This window comes from Canis lupus, chromosome 12 (assembly GCF_048164855.1).
Source record: "Canis lupus baileyi chromosome 12, mCanLup2.hap1, whole genome shotgun sequence".
NCBI classification, from domain to species: Eukaryota; Metazoa; Chordata; class Mammalia; order Carnivora; family Canidae; genus Canis; species Canis lupus.
Genome location: NC_132849.1, coordinates 44,600,028 through 44,616,979, shown reverse-complemented (window position 1 = coordinate 44,616,979; position 16,952 = coordinate 44,600,028). Strand labels below are relative to the sequence as shown.

Sequence of the window (16,952 nt, the reverse complement as noted above, 5' to 3'; positions counted from 1 at the left end):
AGGGGAAATAAAAGGCCTCCCATCTGTGTGAGGGGAGGAAGTGGTGGGAGCAGCCAGAGAGGACAAATAGGAAATGCTTCCCTCTGAAGCTCAGGGCCCTATCCACCAGCTGCCCTGCCTCCTCGAGGGCAAAACGCTCCACGCCATTCCTCCACTGGAAAGCCCGACTCTGCTTCTGGGTGCTTCTAAGACCCAGCCCAGCGGAGGCCTCCCTTCTGGCTGCGTCCCAGCCTCTCCCTGGCTTGGGCAGTGCCCACAGAGGAGAAATGCTGGGATGGGGTCATGGGACCTGGAGCAGCTGCCCTTGAGTCTTGGTTTTGTCTTTATGACACAAGGAGGCAGTGGGCTTGCAGCCTCTGCACTGTGTAGACATTCTAACAACAGACTATAGTTAGGAAAAATACGGGTCTTTTGGCAGCTTCACTTCTTTTGGTTTTAAATCAGTGGCTTTCAAACTTCAGGATAAACAGAATCTTCCGGAGGGCTCGTTAAAACATGGATGACTGGGACCTGCCCATCCATGGTTGTGCCGGGAACTGTTTGCAACTCACTGGCCGTGGAGAAGAACAGTCCTGACCCGTGGCTCCTGCCGGTTTCTGTGGTGTCAGTACTCCCACCAACGGCCGAGTGCAAGCTTCCAACGGTTGCTGAACCCCGAGTTGGCAGATGTGCACCATCTGCCCTTAGAGCTGGTAAGAGCCAGCTCCAGGTCACCACGGGCCCAGCCGCTGCCCGGAGTCTGAGGCCGGAGAATAGGTATTTCTGACAAGTTTCCAAGTAACGCTGATGATGCCGGCTGGGATCCCTGTCCGCTGCTGCCCTTTGCCAATGGGTCCTTTTAGTTCTAGTAGGACCCACTGAGCACCTGCTGAGTGCCGACCCTCAGGCACATCTTTCCTGGGAGCTGCCCCAGCACAGCAGAGGAAGGATCTGCAGAGACGCTGCAATGTGACAAGACACCCCCAGGGGGCAGGATGGAGCCATTCCCCCACAAGTGCTAACTGAGGTCAGTCTCAGACCCTAGACTTGGAGGGCCTGAGAGGAAGGCTTGCCCAGCATGTCCTCCACCCCTGCTAGACGCTCTGTGATGGGCCTCTCGCTACTCCACCGCTGTTCTCACTGCTTTAACCACACTTGCTATGTGGCCCACCTCCTGGCAAACTCCCCACTCCTCACGCCCTGGTCTAAGCCTTGTCCACACACAGACTGGATGCCATCATCCTTAACAGGAGCAGTGTAGACAGCAGAAAGAGCCTGGACCCTGGAGTCAGGCAGAAGCGGATTGGCCCTGTAGACAGCTGTGTGACTTAGGCTAGCTCTCCAACCTCTCTGAGCCCTGCTTTTTTCCGTCTCCTCAAAGGAGGTGCTACTACCTGCTTTACTGGGAGGCAGTGAGAGCACTCAAGTGAAACTCCTCTGACACTGCTGCGCTCAGAGGCCCTCCCGTCCTCCCTCCACTGACTTCAGGAAGGGAGGGGGTGCTATCGGCCCACGGGGTGCTGGTCTGAAGGTCTTCCTTGCAGGGTAGGCTCCGGGGGCAGATGTGCAGCCTCACAGAGCCAGGGGTCTGTCTGAGGCCCAGAGGGTGGGGCTGGGACCCTGGAACCCAGGGGATAATTTGGCTGGGGGGCTTTCACTTCTGAAAGTTTCCCCCAACCTCTTCCAAATGAAAATAAAAACCAGTGTTTTTATTTTATTTATGGATGATTGAGATGATCTCAGTCTTATGTAAAGTATGAAGAAAAGCATTTTTATAAAGCTTTTTTTTTTAACAGGTCCATCCAAAATGTACCATCTAAGCAAAACCAGGGTGTGCTTGCTGTGAAAACAAAGCTTTAGAACAGGTGTGCTAATATAGCTTCCCACAAGATGCCCCCCACAGCCCTCCCTCCTTTAGGGAGGGAGCTGGTGCAGGAAGCCCCAGCTCGGGCCTGTGTGGTGACCCCGGAGACCTCCCTGCCCACCCTGGCTACACACCCAGTGAGGTCTGCCTGTTGCCTCTTCTCCTTGGGGTGGGTCAGCAGGGAGGAGCTGCCTGGGAGGGTGGGGCCTGGGGTGACCAGGCAGGGTGTGCCCCTAAGCCCTCAGACAGCAGGGGCCTTTCTCTGGAAAGTGGAGGTGTGAGGCCCTTTGTCCTCTGGGAAGGAGCCTGGGGGTCGGGAGGTCTGAGCTGAAGGCCAGCTCTGCCCTGCCCCTGCTGTGTGATCCTGAGCCAGGACCCTTGCTGGGCCTCAGTTTTCCCAAGTTAGGTGAAGGAGATGGGACCTGACTTTGTCTTCTGATAGCCTCTCTTACGTGGCCCACTGAAACTGCCCATCACAAAGAGGGCATCCCCTAAGAGCCCACAGCCGCGGGGGAGGCTGGCTGCCCCCCCTCCCCAGAGTGGCCAGGTGGGCTGAGCTGGGGCAGCAGGGAGGGGGGCGTCAGGCATGGATGGGCCCAGAGAATGACCACAATAGAGCGGCAACCAGGCGCCAGGGCCTGTCAATAATTCATTGCTTTCCCCTGGGAGCCCGTGTCAAGTGCCCAAGGCCTGGTCAGGCCACCACTGCTCTCCTGGCTCCTGAATTATTCAGAAGTCCCAGGAAACTGGCACTTCCATCAGGCCATTCTTCATCAACCGTTCCGGACTGGAAAGGGGGACACCCCAGATCCTCTGGACCTGACACCTTGTCCTCACAGGAGGCCCAAGGTTCCTGAAGGAGGACCTTTTCAAGGCAGGCTGGGCAGACCTGGCGTCTCCTGGGGTCTCTTCCTTCACACCATGTCTCATCCTCCTGGCAGCCCCTACCACCACTGGGTCAGGGCCCAGCTTCTAAGCCACCTTCTGCTTCTAGAACAAGTCTCTTTCTCTGAGATAGGTGGTGATGAGATCAGGCCCATAAATTCTGTTTCTCATACCAGCTTCCTTTACCTCAGTTTCCCCAAAAGCATCAGCCACGTGACTTGGCTGTCACCTTGGAGTGTCCTAAACTTTTCGGAGAAGAAGGACCATTTGAATTTCTGCTTCCAGACTGCTCCAGCCTGCACACCCTCTGCCTCCTGACCCCATGGGGGCATTTATTCCTTCACTCATTCCACAAAATAAGCGGGGACCTGCGAGTGGCCAGGCACTGTCCCAAGCGCAGGTGTGGTTCTGGTGGCTCCTAAGCTCAGTGTAAATCCCAGAGGCTCCCCCTCCGCTCAGCTGCCCAATGAGAAGGAGCCTGGCAACTCCAGGGTGGGGAGACCTGAGCCCCATCTGACTCCAAGCACCCTGTCTCCCACTCCAACCCCCAAGCTGGCCTGTGTCTGGATGGGCCTTGTGCTGTCCTCGAGATGGCCACTCCATTTTTCCATCCTTTCCAAGAAAATAAGAGGACCCTTTCCCAGCAGGCCCAGACCTGCCCTGGAGGGGTTTCTTGCTTCTTAAGTAGGGGGAAGGGAGGGTGGGGAAAGAGGAAGAAGGGGAGAAATAGGTTAGGGACTCCCCTGCTCTGGCTCTCTCTTGTTGGCATTTCAGAACAACTAATTGAAGTCTGAAGTTTCAATGTATTCACTGGGATGATATTCAATTTCCCAATTTAACAAATACTTCTGATTTGTTTATAGTAGGAGTTTTGATGTTTCCAAGGGTTTCCAGCATTTCTGTGACTGTCTAGCGGCTTTCATTGTAAACAGTACACCAATCTTGTTCGTGTCAGTGGTTTCCATAATCACTGCTCACATACCCTGGTTTTCTGGGAGGTCCAGGATTAGAAAGGGAGAAGGAAGATAGGCATCCTAGCACTAGCCCTGCTACCATCCAGTGTTCTCAGTATCTTCTCTGAGACTCAGTTTCCTCATCTGTGCACAAGGGTTACCCTGGCTGAGGCTCCCGGAAGCTCTGAAACCTGCATGTGGGTCCCTGCTGGGGTGCCTGGATGCCTCTCCTGGCCCTCAGCTTCCAATTCTTTTTTTCCTCCCCCACTTTGGTCTGTGTCTGGGCCCTTCTCCTGTTCTTGTTTCTCCTGTACTCACAGATCACCCAATCTCTCACCCCAGGGAAGAAAGTTTTGCTTCATCTTGGGGACGCCTGGTGAGGTATCTCATAACCTCTCTTATGGATGTCATAGCAGCTGCCTGAATGATGTGATACCCCAACAAGCCAAGAGGCTGCCTCTCTGCCCTAAACATCTTCCCTTCTGGTCCTGCCAGGAGGCCTAAAATGCCCACACCCCATGCTCAGCTGAGATGTTATGGGCTCCCAATAAAAACCTTTGAAGCCTGTGTGGTTCAGCCCACCCCAGTTCAAAAATCCCCTCCACAACATTGTGGTCTACTCTCTGCTTGGCCTCTCCCAGTGATGAGGAGCTCACTACTTCCCAGCAGCTCACTGGCTTGAGAGCTCTGGCTACCTTTCAGCTGTCTGCTGTCTCCCAGCAATGCAACCTGGTCCTGGTCCTGCCTCTGGGCACACATCTCTTTTCCTGTTCCAAATGGCAGAAAACCTTCTGAGGGCACAGGTGTGGTGACTTAATCTCTCACTTCAGTACCTCCAGCACAGTGTCTGCCTGGTACAGAATATTTGCTCAGTGAATGTTTGATGAGTGACTGGAAGAGTGGATAGATGGATGATGGGTGGATGGATGGTTAGATGAATGGAAGGATGAAAGGACAGAAGGATGAATGGAAGGATGAATGGATGGAAGGATAGATGGAAGGATGGATGGAAGGATGGATGGACAGAAAGATGGATGGAAGGATGAATGGATGGAAGTGATGGATAGATGGAAGGATATCCATGTCCTCTGTGGTTTTCTCCTTGAGGCTCTCATCCCCTCATCAGATTTAAGTCGCTTCCCCTGGCAATCCAAGGCGCTGCCTACTGGTATCCTTTCCAGCCAGCATGAGGCCAGTGGAACCCTCATCCCCTACCCCTGTTCTGATTGTTATACTTCTATTAATATGACCTAGGATTAGGTCAGATTTTCTTTTGTTTGTAATCTCCTCCCACTAATGAGTAATACTGCACTCTCAGCAAGTAATATCCCCATGCTTTTCTGGACATGTTACTGTTCATCCATGACCCCCTCTAGCTGGTATAAAAGCAATTGGTTCTGAATCTCCAAACAGGACTTTACATTTATTATATTTAGCCACCATTCCAGATTGCTCAAATCTGAGTTCTGCTTATTGCCCAGACAGATGGATGGGAACTACTTTTACTAAACCTTTAGTAGTGATAGTGCTCATGTGGCAGGTGTGCTTCATTGAAGAATGTAAGCTCCACGAGGGTAGGCACTTGCTATCCTCAGCACCTGGTTCAGTGCCTGACACACAGTAGGCACTTCATAAACATATGGGGAATGAATGAATGAATAAATGAATGGATATCTATCTCATTTAATTCTTACAGCTTCCTTCGAGGTATATACTTAGACTTCGTACAAACGAGTAGATTGAACTCAGAGAGGTTATGTAACCAGCTCTGGGTCACACAGTAGATGGCTGCACTGGGAATCTGCAATCAGGCTTTCCTGGTTCCCAAACTACTACATCAAACTGCCGCAGTTTGGCAAGTTTGCCCTCAAGGCGGTAGATGATCTATTGAAGTATATTATCAGCCATTCTGTTAACTCCTCTGCTGGGTTACTGTGATGGGGTAAAGCAGAAGACTTAAAGAAGGAGACAGAAAACTGAGATGGAGCTGGGGACAAAAGGAGCGAATGGGAGGGTATGGGGTTCTTGGCTGACAATGGTTGAGAGGGTAGAGGGACTCTGAGAGACAACATGAGAGAGCCAGGAAGGGGGTCTTTGACAGTCAATCCAGGGTAGGCTGTGGGTGTGAGTCCCCTTTAAAGCCCAAAGGAGAGGGCAGCCCAAGGAGCAAGGCAGGGCCCCAGTCCCTTTAGGCCCCACCTCTCCCACCCGGCACTTACTTGTTGCTAAAGACTTTGCTGTAGTTGAAGATCTGAATCTCGAGTATCTCATTGCTGTCGATGTTGCTGGCCACTGGCCACCGGAAGGTCTAGGGAGAGAGAGACAGCTGTGGCCTTAGATGGAAATGATGGCGGGGGGGTGGGGGGCTGAGGCTTAGGAGGCAGATCCCTGGTAGGGTGGCCCTCCACTTCGGCCCAGTGCTCCACAGGGATAAAGTTCCCACTGAAAATCTCATTTAATTCCAACCACCACCTTGTAACATGGGTATTGTGACCCATGCCTCTTTCAAAGATGGCGCTCAGAGACGTCCAGTGACCTACCCAAGGTCATGGGGTGAGTGCAAGAACCTGGGCCTAACCAGTACTTCTGACTCTCAGCTTAATTCCTGGGGTGCACTCAGGAGTGGGTGGCACAGCCAGGATGGAGTGGGCTCCAGGGTAACAGCAAGGACTGTGGGCATAGGCTCAGTTTTTGCTGTGTGCTGAGTGGAGTTATAAGCTTCCAGCTCTCTCTGGCCAGAATCTTTTTGGTCAGTCTAAGCGAGAGGTCCTGGGCTCCCCCATTCAGGTCAAATCACCCCTCACCCTGGCAATGTTAACTCTGGGGACAGATTTTAGCTGTTTGGTGTTATTAGGGTCAGGTCCACAGAGGAGAGGCAGCCTGTCTCCAACATGCTGTTTCTATATTTACCCTCCCCACTTCTATCTTGGCTTCATTATTAAATCGATAATAATGATGAGTAGGAAGTTGAGTGGGATTTTTCCTGATGTCCTAGAAATGGCAATGAGGGCCCAAAATAGAGGCTAGAGGTGCTAAGTACCCATCCTCTGAAAAGAGCTGCCAATAGGCAGAACCGGGCAGCTGCCTCAGGGCTTCTTCAAAGGCCTGCTACCCCCATCCCAGCCCTTCTTCTTTCTGGGGTATGAAGAAGACTGGGAAAGGGAACGGTGGCAACAGTCACATCTCAGGCATTTCTGTGTCCCCTTCCTAGGAGAATTGCTCAGAGAGGTTAAGGCACTGGCAGGAAGGGAGGCCTGGCATGCAAGTTGCCAGTCACATCTGCCGGGCAGTAGACTGATTGGTCTGTCCCTCAGACCTCTAGGGAGACCCGTGAGGCACCATGGCCATAAGGAGCCTGACAGTGCCAGTGCAGTGTGTGTCAAGTGTGTGATTTCTGCTCTGTGGGGCCAAGTGAGTGGGTGCTACGAAGGGCAGCCAGGCTCAGCAAGCCTGCCCTCCAGGGGAGGGGTCCTCAGCTTGGGTGACCCAGGGCTGGAGTTGAGGTGGGGTGGGGTCAAGTCCTCAGTTGGAAATCCCTACTACATGGTGGGCCGCTCAGGTTCCCCGCAGAACCCACCCACACGGTGCTCTATGAGACAGACAGACAGGGTTCGCAGGTCGGCCGTGCTGACAGCTTCCAGAGCTGGCTGGAGCTCGCCAGAGAAGCTGCCCCACCACAGAGAGTGGGCGGTGCCCCCCCCCCCCCCCCCCCCCCCCCCCGAATCAGACCATGTCCACCACCCCAGGCTGGTGCGGGAAGAGGATGCGGAGGGCCTGAGCAGGTATCCATGTTTGGAGCCACAAGCCGGACAGAAGCGAGAAGACCAGGCCCAGGCCCAGGCCCAGAGAAGATGCCAGACTGGAACAGCCTGGACAGCAAACCTTTCTGGACAGGACCATGAGTAACTGAAGATGACCAGAAAGCTCTGAGGTCTGCTCACATGCCGCTAAGAGATGGGAGCAATGGGATTTTGACAGAACAGGTGGAAAGCAGTGACTTAAATTTGTTTCATTTTCATACCCACTGAATCCAGACTGCCGATAGGCTAGAAAGAAGTAGTAACGATAGTAATCTTACTAATAACTGCCATTTATAGAGAATTTTTTTCTAAAGATTTTATTTATTTGACAGAGAGAGCAAGAGAACACAAGGAGAAGGACAGGGAGAAGCAGACTCCCCACTGAGCAGAGAACCCTATGTGGGGCTCAATCCCCGGACCGGGATCATGACCTGAGCCAAAGGCAGATGCTCAACTGATTGAGCCACCCAGGCGCCCCTATAAAGGACTTTTTGTTATGCAAAGGTCTGAATGCTTTAGATTCACTAATTCATTTAGTCTTTACTATAACTCAAAAGGCTGCTCCCGTGTTCTGTTTCATACACAGAGAAGCCAGGCCTCTAGAAGGAACATGATTCAGAGAACTCTGTGGGTGGTGGCCGAGCAGACCCAGGGGGGGCCCTCTGGGAGCTGGCCTTGCAAGCCATTGCAAAGCGCCCTTTTCCCAGATTGGGAACCTGGGCATTTGGGGGGCACCAGGCCAGCTTGGCAAGACATTACAGGGTGCGGACAGGGCCTGTCTCAGGAAAATGGCCTTATGTCACTCTCCTCAGTCCCAGGGAGGGGCCAGCTGGAGTGAGCAGGTGAGAGAGGAGGAAGCAGTCCAAGAAGGGTGAAGGCCATGGAGGGAGAGGGTTCTGAGCCAGGTCTGGGGAGGACTTTGGAGGCCCTGGCCCGCAGGCCTCATTCAGTGCGCTTCTGCTCCTGCTGTCTGGATGCCTCCAGCTTGGCTGAGTGTGTGGTTTTCTTAATGAAGTTGCTTTTAATTGAGCTGCAGGGAAATAAGCTCTTTCGTGAAGGCCCAACTCACCAGCCATAGTGCTGCGGGAAGAGGCCTGTGGAGCCTCTGAGCTTTGCATTTCCTGGGGATGAAGCAGGTGGGTGTTTGCTCCCCCCTGAGAGTGTGTGGGTGGGGTCTCGACTTTGGAAGGAGAGAAAGACTAGGAGGAAAAGGAGGTCACTGTGGAAGTGGTGCCGTCAGGGAGGGGTGTCGAGCAGTTACATGGATGAAGTGAACACAAAGGATCAGCAGAAGTCCTTTCAAGGAAAATTAGAGGCATGACTTATTTTATTTGGTTTTTCCCTGTGGGGACTTTCTACCTGTTTGGAGTTGACCCTCTCATCTCCCTGACCCTGCACCGCCTCTCCCTCTCCTGCCATCACTTTCTGACCACCTCTCTGCCTTGGTCTGCTTATTTCCCGTTTCTCTTTTACCAGAAAAAAAAAAAAAAAAAAGGTTGTTTCTTCTCATTGTCTGCTCCTTTTTGTTGTTACTTCCTTTCCACCAGTTGGGGAGATGTGTACTGATGTATAGAGAGCACAGGAAGACCACAGGGGAGGTTTGGGGGCTCAGGAGCTCCTGGGCCTGTGCACTCCCCCTCAGAACCCACAGAGCACATCTGGGTAGAATTAGGTACTTCTCAGAGCTCTCTTTGCTAATAACCCAGGCTCACAGCATATGGCCGAGACATGCTTCTTTCACACAGGGGGATGTGGAGGGTATGAGAGGTGTTGCAGGACACACAGCTGGGTGGCGGTGGAGGCAGGATTGGAACTCAAGGCTCCTGATACTTAGCTCAGATCTTGACCCACCACACTGCACCTTCTCCTGAAGCTGGAGATTAGCTGAGGTTGAATCTCAGAGATAGTCTGTGGCTCTGACAATCCTAGATTGACAGCAACCAAAATGTTCATTTCTTGAGTGCTGATCGTGTGCCAGGCATTGGCTCCACACTCTACGTATATTATACAATTTAATCCCCACTTTGCAGATGATGGAACTGAGGCTCAGAACGAATTTGTCCAAAGTAATTCAGCTATTATGTGGTAATGTAGCTTAGTAGTTGAGATAAGAGCAGGGCCTCTCAGAAGTCAGTTGTCAGGTAAAGAAGTCTAAGCTACCCTGCTGGCGAGACCACGTGGAGAGAGGTCCTGGAGAACCCAAGGCCACAGGGACACGCCAGGTATTCCAGCTGGTTGTGGAAGAACTACCCAGCTGAGCCCAGCCAACCACAGAATCATGGGAAACCCTAGAATGTGGAGAACGGGGTAGTACGTTCCACAGCTCTAGATAACTGTGACACTCCCCCATGCAGTCTCTCTAAGAGTCAGGCTTGTGTTGGGGAGGCCTGACATCAGTGGCAGAGCTGGGCTCCATGCCCTGGGCCTTGTCTCTCCACACACCGATGCTTTGCTCCTTCTCCTTCTGTTGCCCCAAGAACTCCAGAGATACCTTGACTATTGCTCTCAGAGTAGTTCAGAGCATGAGCAGAGTGGGCAGGTCCAATTTTGTCTTGTCCACAGAGGTCTCCCTACACCTGGCACAGTAGGTACTCAACAAATGAGCCTCAAAATGGCTGCTTGGGCTGGCGGCGAGTGAGCTTGGGTGGGTCAGTTCATCTCTCCACACCTTAGCTTACTCTTCTGTGAAGTGGAGGTGAGGGTCACAGTACTGCTTCTTGGGGTTATTGTGAGGCTGGCAATGCGCCGGCACGGAACCTGGCCCAGGGTGAGAGTATGACCAACATGGTGGCCTATCGTAGTGATTCTTCTTGTATTGTTAGTTCTGGAAGCCAGAGTTCTGGAAGCCTGGCATTCTTGGGGATGCTGCTGCAGACACTACAGGAGGTTTCTGGGAACAAAGGGCCTCTCTCCAGCCTGAGAAGGTACCAGTCTGACTTTCTTCCTGTGGCCACAACAGCTGAAAGTTGTGCTTTCTGTTTCTGAGGTGCTCTGAACATTGGTGGCCTAGAGACTGGGCCAAGGGAATCCATGCAGCATTTAAGATTCTTTACCCTGCCAGCCTCCAAACACTCTAGGGGATTCAGATAGTAGCTAAGCCAAACACTGTCACTCAAGATGTCACCAACCAGCAAACCCCATTCAGGGGCAAATGTTTTCTGAACACCTTCTGGGTTTATTGAGTGCTTCCTTGTGCCAGGTTTTGTACATGGCACTGTGGACAGTACAGGAGGCAGGGGCGTTTCTTGGTTCTGCAGGAGACCCGAAATTGCGACCATGATAGGAACATTGGCAGAAGTAAGGCAGCAACTGTTAGGGGCTGGAGGAGGAAAGGAGGACCTCCCTTCAGAATAGGGGTCTCAGGATCCCTGGGAATGAGGAGCAGTGACCTAGTTCGCCAGCCCGAGCCTTGGCCCTGACCTGGCAGGTGCTGACCCGGGTGGCAGGGTTCTGTATCCTATCAGCCCCAGAGATCTAGGACCCAAGGAAAGGTTTCCCTGAGGAGCTGGAGGATGACCTGGATTATTCGAGCTTCCTCACTGACTAGGTCTGGAAATATCCTAAATCAGCAAGGGACAGTCCTCCAGATCTGGAGAGGAAATTGGAATGTGTTGCAAAGCTTTAGAATGCAATGGAAAGGGGTTGTCTTGGGAATTTAAAGACCCAAGATTCAAGTTAGGTTCATTCTTTGGTTCATTCTTTCACTTGGCAATATTTCCTGTGCCCTGTGCTGGGGGCCAGGCCACTGATGAACCAGACAGGTGCATTCCTAGCCCCATGGAGCTCAGAGCCCATGACTTCCAGGTACAAGTGAGGTGGGCAGGTGAGGCCAGCCTCTGGCCTCCTCACTCCCAGGCTAATGACTTCTCCCTCCTCTGGGCTCAGAAGACCTGTGGTCCATCTTTGACTGTACTGGGTCCCTCTCCCCACTGGACTGAGCCCCTTGAAGGCAGGTTCACTTTGCAAGTGACCGTACGTGCTGGAATCAAATAGACTTGGGTTCAAACCCTGATTGTGGCTACTTATCACCTGGAATGATTCTAACCCAGTGAGTTATAATGCTTGTGTGACGTTCTCAGCCCATCCTGCCATACACTAGGTGCTCACTACATAGCAGCTGCTCTTCTTATTATTCCTACAAGTACTGTTGCTCTTGTGGCCTCACCTCTGGAGTCCGGTCCACATTGCTCCTGGCTTGGAGCCAAATCAAACTGGCTTAGGGTGGGCTCAGTGTGGGGACTACTCTCCTTCCCCCAGGGTAGGGGCCTCTGCTAGCTGCTGGCCTGGTACAATGCCATTCTCTCTCTCTCTCTCTCTCTCTCTCTCTCTCTCTCTCTCTCCCTCCCTCCCCCCTCCCTCCTCCTCTAGAGCTGTAGGTTAAATGCAGGGGCTCAGGTTCCAATCTCAGGGAAAGGAGACACCACATCCAGGTTCTGTTTCCACCCATTGTTGTCTGAAGAATTGTCTTTCTTCCAAGGCCACCTCCTCCCTACTCAGGTTCCTCAGGCCAGCCTGCAGCGGTCCCTCTCACCCTTGTCTGAGCAGAGAAGGGAGAGACATTTGCTATCTTGTCTTCTATTTCATTTTTCAGCCACGCAACTGTCCTGAAAGGCAGGCAGAGCAAGGAGTTTATCCCCATTTTACAAAAGGGGAATCTGAAGTCCAGAGGTTGAGTGGCCAGCCCAAGGTCATGGAGTTTGTTAATGTCTCAGGGAGGACCGTAGACCAGTTCTCAGGACTCTCAGGCCAGTGCTCTTTGTAGCTCATTGAGTTGGTTCCTGAGGGCCCTGGGCACAGTAAACATGAGAAAAGAGACTTTCTGAAAAGCAAAAGGGCCTTCAGAAATTTTGCCAGGGGCCAATGATATGCTTTTTCCAAGCTTCTTCTGGAACCACAGGTAGATTGTCTCTTTCAGGGACCAGCGAGGAAATTTAGGATTTGTCTACTCCAGTCTGGGGAGGCAGGTGTAAGCACAGGTGCAGTTTCAGACCCTCTTTGAGGGCTGAGCAGACCCAGGCCCCTGGGCCCTCCTTGAGCAGGGGGTGGAGGGCTGCCTCCCCTGCTTTGTGGGGGTGCACTGCTGGTCAGTCATTGCTAGACTGCTGGCTACTCCTCAGAGGGAGGAGTGGTGGCAGGGCACATGGAAGACATACACGGCCTTGAACGGTGGTGGGGGTCAGGCCCAGGAGCAGCTTCCTACTGCTGCCTCTGGAATGGGTTTATAACCTAATTGAAGCATGGACTTAGAATGCTGGCTTTGCTACTTACGGCCCTTGGGAAGGATACATGCTCTCTGAGCCAGAGCTTCATCATCTGTAGGTTGCCGTGGAGATTGGATGGAAGAGGATTGCTCAGGAAGCAATGCTGCTGCTCAAAGCTGCCACCATGATTGTCAGATGGGGCTCCCCCGGGGAAGTGAGGGGCAAGTCCCCACAGTGTGGGAGGGCCTGAGCTTTGCAAGTCATTTAGCATCCTTGGCCCCCATTCCAGGAAGTGCCAGTCGGTTCCCCACTGCAACCACCAGAAACTTCCCAGGCAGCTCACGAATCAGTAGAACTTTTCCCAGGTGAGGACCACTTCTCCCCATCTTGGGGCAACTCTCCAACTTTGGCCATGTGCTTTTGCTTACTACTCCCTGGCTTCTGAGCCCCGCCCCCCCAACCATGGAACCAGAGGCTCCTCCATGCCCAAGTTCCTACATGGATCCTCATGCGCTGTTGAGCCTGCTTCCCCCTCTGGGGTATCCTAGCCTGGCAGACAAGAGGCACTCAGAATGTGGCCCCATGCTTGTTCTTGGGGCCAGCAGGGACTGCCTCTCCACTCGCCCCATGTTGGGCAGCATTGGGAAGAGGAAGGACACGGTGATTAACTTTGAATGTCATGTATACCTGTGGCTCAGGTGTCCCGGGGTGCAGTTAATGGAAAGGTGTGGCAGCGCCCTTGGAAGGGGCATCAGGTTGCTCATTGGCTGAGGCCTGGGTGGACAAGTCCCCTGGGAGACTTGATGAGAAGGAGAGAGTCAGATGCTCTGCCTGGATGATCAGAGGCAGAGGCCCAGGAAAGCAGGACTGTGAGGGAGTGATCCAGTGTCTTCACTCAACCAACCCCTCCTCTCGGGCACCGACTGATGTAAAGGGGAAGGGAGGGAAGCATAGGTTGCGTAGTGGGGTAAGCCCAAGGCCAAGATGCTGGCATAGTAGGGAGCCATGGTTCCATCATCCCCATCATCCCTCATTTTATTCATCATACCTATCATTGGGTTCACTTGACACATGGGTAACAGAGGCTTAGAAACAAACTGAAAGTGACACAGCCAGGGGTGGAAGATGTCTAGAACAGAACTGTCCTTGTGGAGGGCACAGCCTGCTGGCAGTGATGGTCAGTGGTTACTTTTGAGTGCAGGAGAGAAGGCCAAGGCCTTGCTTCCCTGTGCCTGCAGCTGTGGGCATATAGACACAGCAACACTGTGTGGGATGGGCCCAACATGAGGAGGAGACAGGGGTTCTGGGTGGCCCCTCAGCCTGGTAGCTGCTCAGCTAAATACCAGCTTCAAAGGGCACAAATAGTCTTCCATGAGGCCCTTCCAGCCAGCTGAGCCAAAGGTGAGAAGCAAAGCCCAAGAAGGAAGGAGTAAGCTATTCTGGGGGTCACAGCAGAGCTTCTGTTTCATGCCACGATGGTAACTTAGGACTGCTGGTTCTTACCCCAAAGTCAACCCTGGAGAAACTCTAGAAGCAAGAGGGAAATACAGATTCTAGTAAGTAACACACAAACAGACAAACAACTGTGAGAAACAAGAGACCAAAGCCTCTTTGAGCTGATCTGTGTTGGGGAGGTTGGAGGCTCCCTGGCGGAGGCTGGGGAGCAGCCAAGATAGGTGTTCATGGACCTCCTCTCAGTGAAACCTCAAAACTAGTTTGTTAAAAATCTAGCCTGCTTGCTGGCCACCATGTTTCTCCTTAAAGGGTTAGATAGGAGACTTTGCCTGTTTCTGTGGTGACTGGGGTCCCCCTGGTGCTTTCAACCCCTAGGGCCTGACACAGCTGGTTTTGATGCTTCCCCAGACTGGTCAGCAGACAGGGTAGCTGATCCCAGGGGCACTTGAACTGGGTAAACAAACACTTGGAGAGACATTTCTTCTACAGGCAAGACAACATCCTGAGCAGTATATATCACAAGGGCAGGATCATTAGAACAAATGGACCATAAAGACGTATATTAGCAATATAAAACAAAAACAAGGGATACTAAGAAAGAAAGAACAAATTAGTCAATCGGAAGATCATTTTGAAGAACTCAGAAAAAAGCAGGAAAGGACTGATAGGCCCTTTTATAAAAATATAAAAGCAAAGAAATGGCAGTTAGAGGTGCAAGTAGCGGCATCTGATAACAGGAGTCGGAGAGAAGTGAACAATATAAAAACTGAATGGAAGGAACCTTTGGGAAAAAATGGAGGTAGAATTTGCTATAATAAATGAAAGATGAAAAGCCTTGGCTTTGAAAAGAGCTCACAAAGTAGTGCAAAACGGGAGCAATAAGGAACCCCACAGTCAGACACATTATAATAAAATTTGAGAATATCAAGATAAAAGAATTACACTTTTTTTCTCCCCCAGGGAAAAAGAAAAGATCCCACTTGAAGGTACAAGAAACAGATGGCCTTCAGACTTCTCAACAGCAACAGGCACTGCTATTCTGAAGTAAAGGAAAGAATTTTGAGCTTCGAATTTTATATCTAGAAAGTCCTGTTCAAATTTGAAGAAATAAGAAACTATTCTCAGATTTACAAAGATTTAGAGGGTTGGCTATGCAAAGACCCAAATTGAAATGGCTTTTAGAGAAAGTACTCAAATAAAAAGAAAAACAGTGCCAAGAGATGCTTCAGGAGATAGGAGAAGAAAAGGTGATTAGATATCTTGGTGAAGACTTTTGTTGTCCTCAAAAAAGATAAAGAAGGCTAGGGCAAATAAAAAGAAAAGGAGAACACACATTCATAAGAACCTGGAATGAAAATTGTATAATCTAGACAGTGTGGGCTGAGGTAGGGAAATCAAAGAGGCTTAGGAGAGAGAGTATTATAATACTTGCCACGATGGGGGAATTATAATTACTGATTTATTTTCCAGCTATCAACAGGGACCAAGGAAGGGTGACTACCTTGAAAACATAGAATGTATAACTTTTCACTTAACAAAAGGAAACCCGATCTATTCCATGGAAAGCTGGAAAGGGGAAAAGAAAACAAACAAACAAAAAGGACAGCAAATGGAAAATATAAAATAAGATGGTGGTAGAAATAAAAATCAAAATAGCAATTAGAATAGATGTAAATGGATGAAACTAATCAAAACGCAGTCTCCTAGTGGGAAAGAAAATTTAATCTACAAATATATGCCCTAAAAAGACACACTTGAATTTAATAGCACAGAAATACTGAAAATGGAGGCATGAAAAAAGATATACCAAGAAAATTAAAAAACTGAAAGAGATAGACCAGGCAAATGAACCAAAATTAGCTGAGATCATAATCTCAACATCTAGCAAAATAGAAAGCAATGCAAAAAAACATCATATCAGACAGAGAAGGATATTAAGTACCAGGAAAAAGAAAAGTAGATAAGAAGATATAGCCATCATGAACATATAAAACTTATTAGTAATATAGTTTCAAAACACATCAAGCAACAAATGACAGCTACAGGGAAAAATATGTAAATCAGCAATTGTAGAAGTAGATTTTATTGCAATCATTTTTGAAACTGAAATCAAGAAGAGAAAAATGAGCAGAAAAGGTGAAGAATTGTGTCTCTGCCTTTCTCTCTCTCTCATGAATTAATAAATAAAATCTTAAAAAAGGTTAAGAATTGAATAGTACAACTAAGAAGCCTGAACTTATATTATAAAAGCTTGAAGTTATATTGTTTTCTATAGAGAACCCTTCACTGAACACATTCCTTTTAGGCAGGGGGAGTATTTATGACCATGCATAGAGGCCCTAATCAAGGTCCCAATAAATTCTGAAGTATCACTATCATACAGACTGTGCTCTTTGATCATAATGCAAGAAAACTAGAAACGAACAAAATGAGACTCTAACATGTCATATGTTAAAAGAAAATCATAAAGAAATACAAAAAATGTTTAAAGCTGAAGATAATGAAAATACTACATATAAAATTTTGTAGGATGTGGCTAATATCGAGCAAAATTTATATCTTTAAATACATTTATCAAGAAATAAAAAAGTTAAAAATAACAGGCTTAGCATTCAATTCAGGAAGTTAGGAAAAGAGCCACAGAGCAAAATAAATAAATAAATAAATAAATAAATAAATAAATAAATAAATAAATAAATAAAACAGGGAGAAGGGAAATAATTAAGAAAAAAGCAGAAATAATGAAATAGTGAACAACAGAAGAGATTAACGAAGCCAAAAGCTAGTTCTTTACAAAGATTAATAAGATAAACAG

General features: G+C 49.9%; 1 protein-coding gene and 1 long non-coding RNA gene across 12 annotated transcripts in view; one reads left to right on the top strand and one right to left on the bottom strand.

The window, feature by feature from the left end:
- OTOF (otoferlin) overlaps positions 1-16,952 on the bottom strand; it is a 106,054-nt gene that overhangs the window by 60,159 nt on the left and 28,943 nt on the right. For 7 of the 8 annotated variants that reach the window (XM_072770757.1, XM_072770758.1, XM_072770759.1 and 4 more), the window contains one exon: positions 5,901-5,989. In XM_072770757.1, the coding sequence (XP_072626858.1) occupies positions 5,901-5,989 (89 nt within the window). Of the gene's footprint in view, positions 1-551; positions 703-5,900; positions 5,990-16,952 lie in introns of those variants that run through there. The other variant, XM_072770765.1, reaches the window with a different exon arrangement.
- LOC140601606 (uncharacterized) lies at positions 445-16,456 on the top strand. Of its 4 annotated transcripts, none has more exons than XR_012004607.1 (3): positions 445-1,006; positions 1,776-1,844; positions 15,098-16,456. It is a non-coding gene; the product is annotated as an uncharacterized lncRNA (long non-coding RNA). The 4 variants fall into 4 exon arrangements; XR_012004604.1 differs by lacking the exon at positions 15,098-16,456 and adding an exon at positions 7,814-8,936; XR_012004606.1 differs by lacking the exon at positions 15,098-16,456 and adding an exon at positions 2,920-3,383.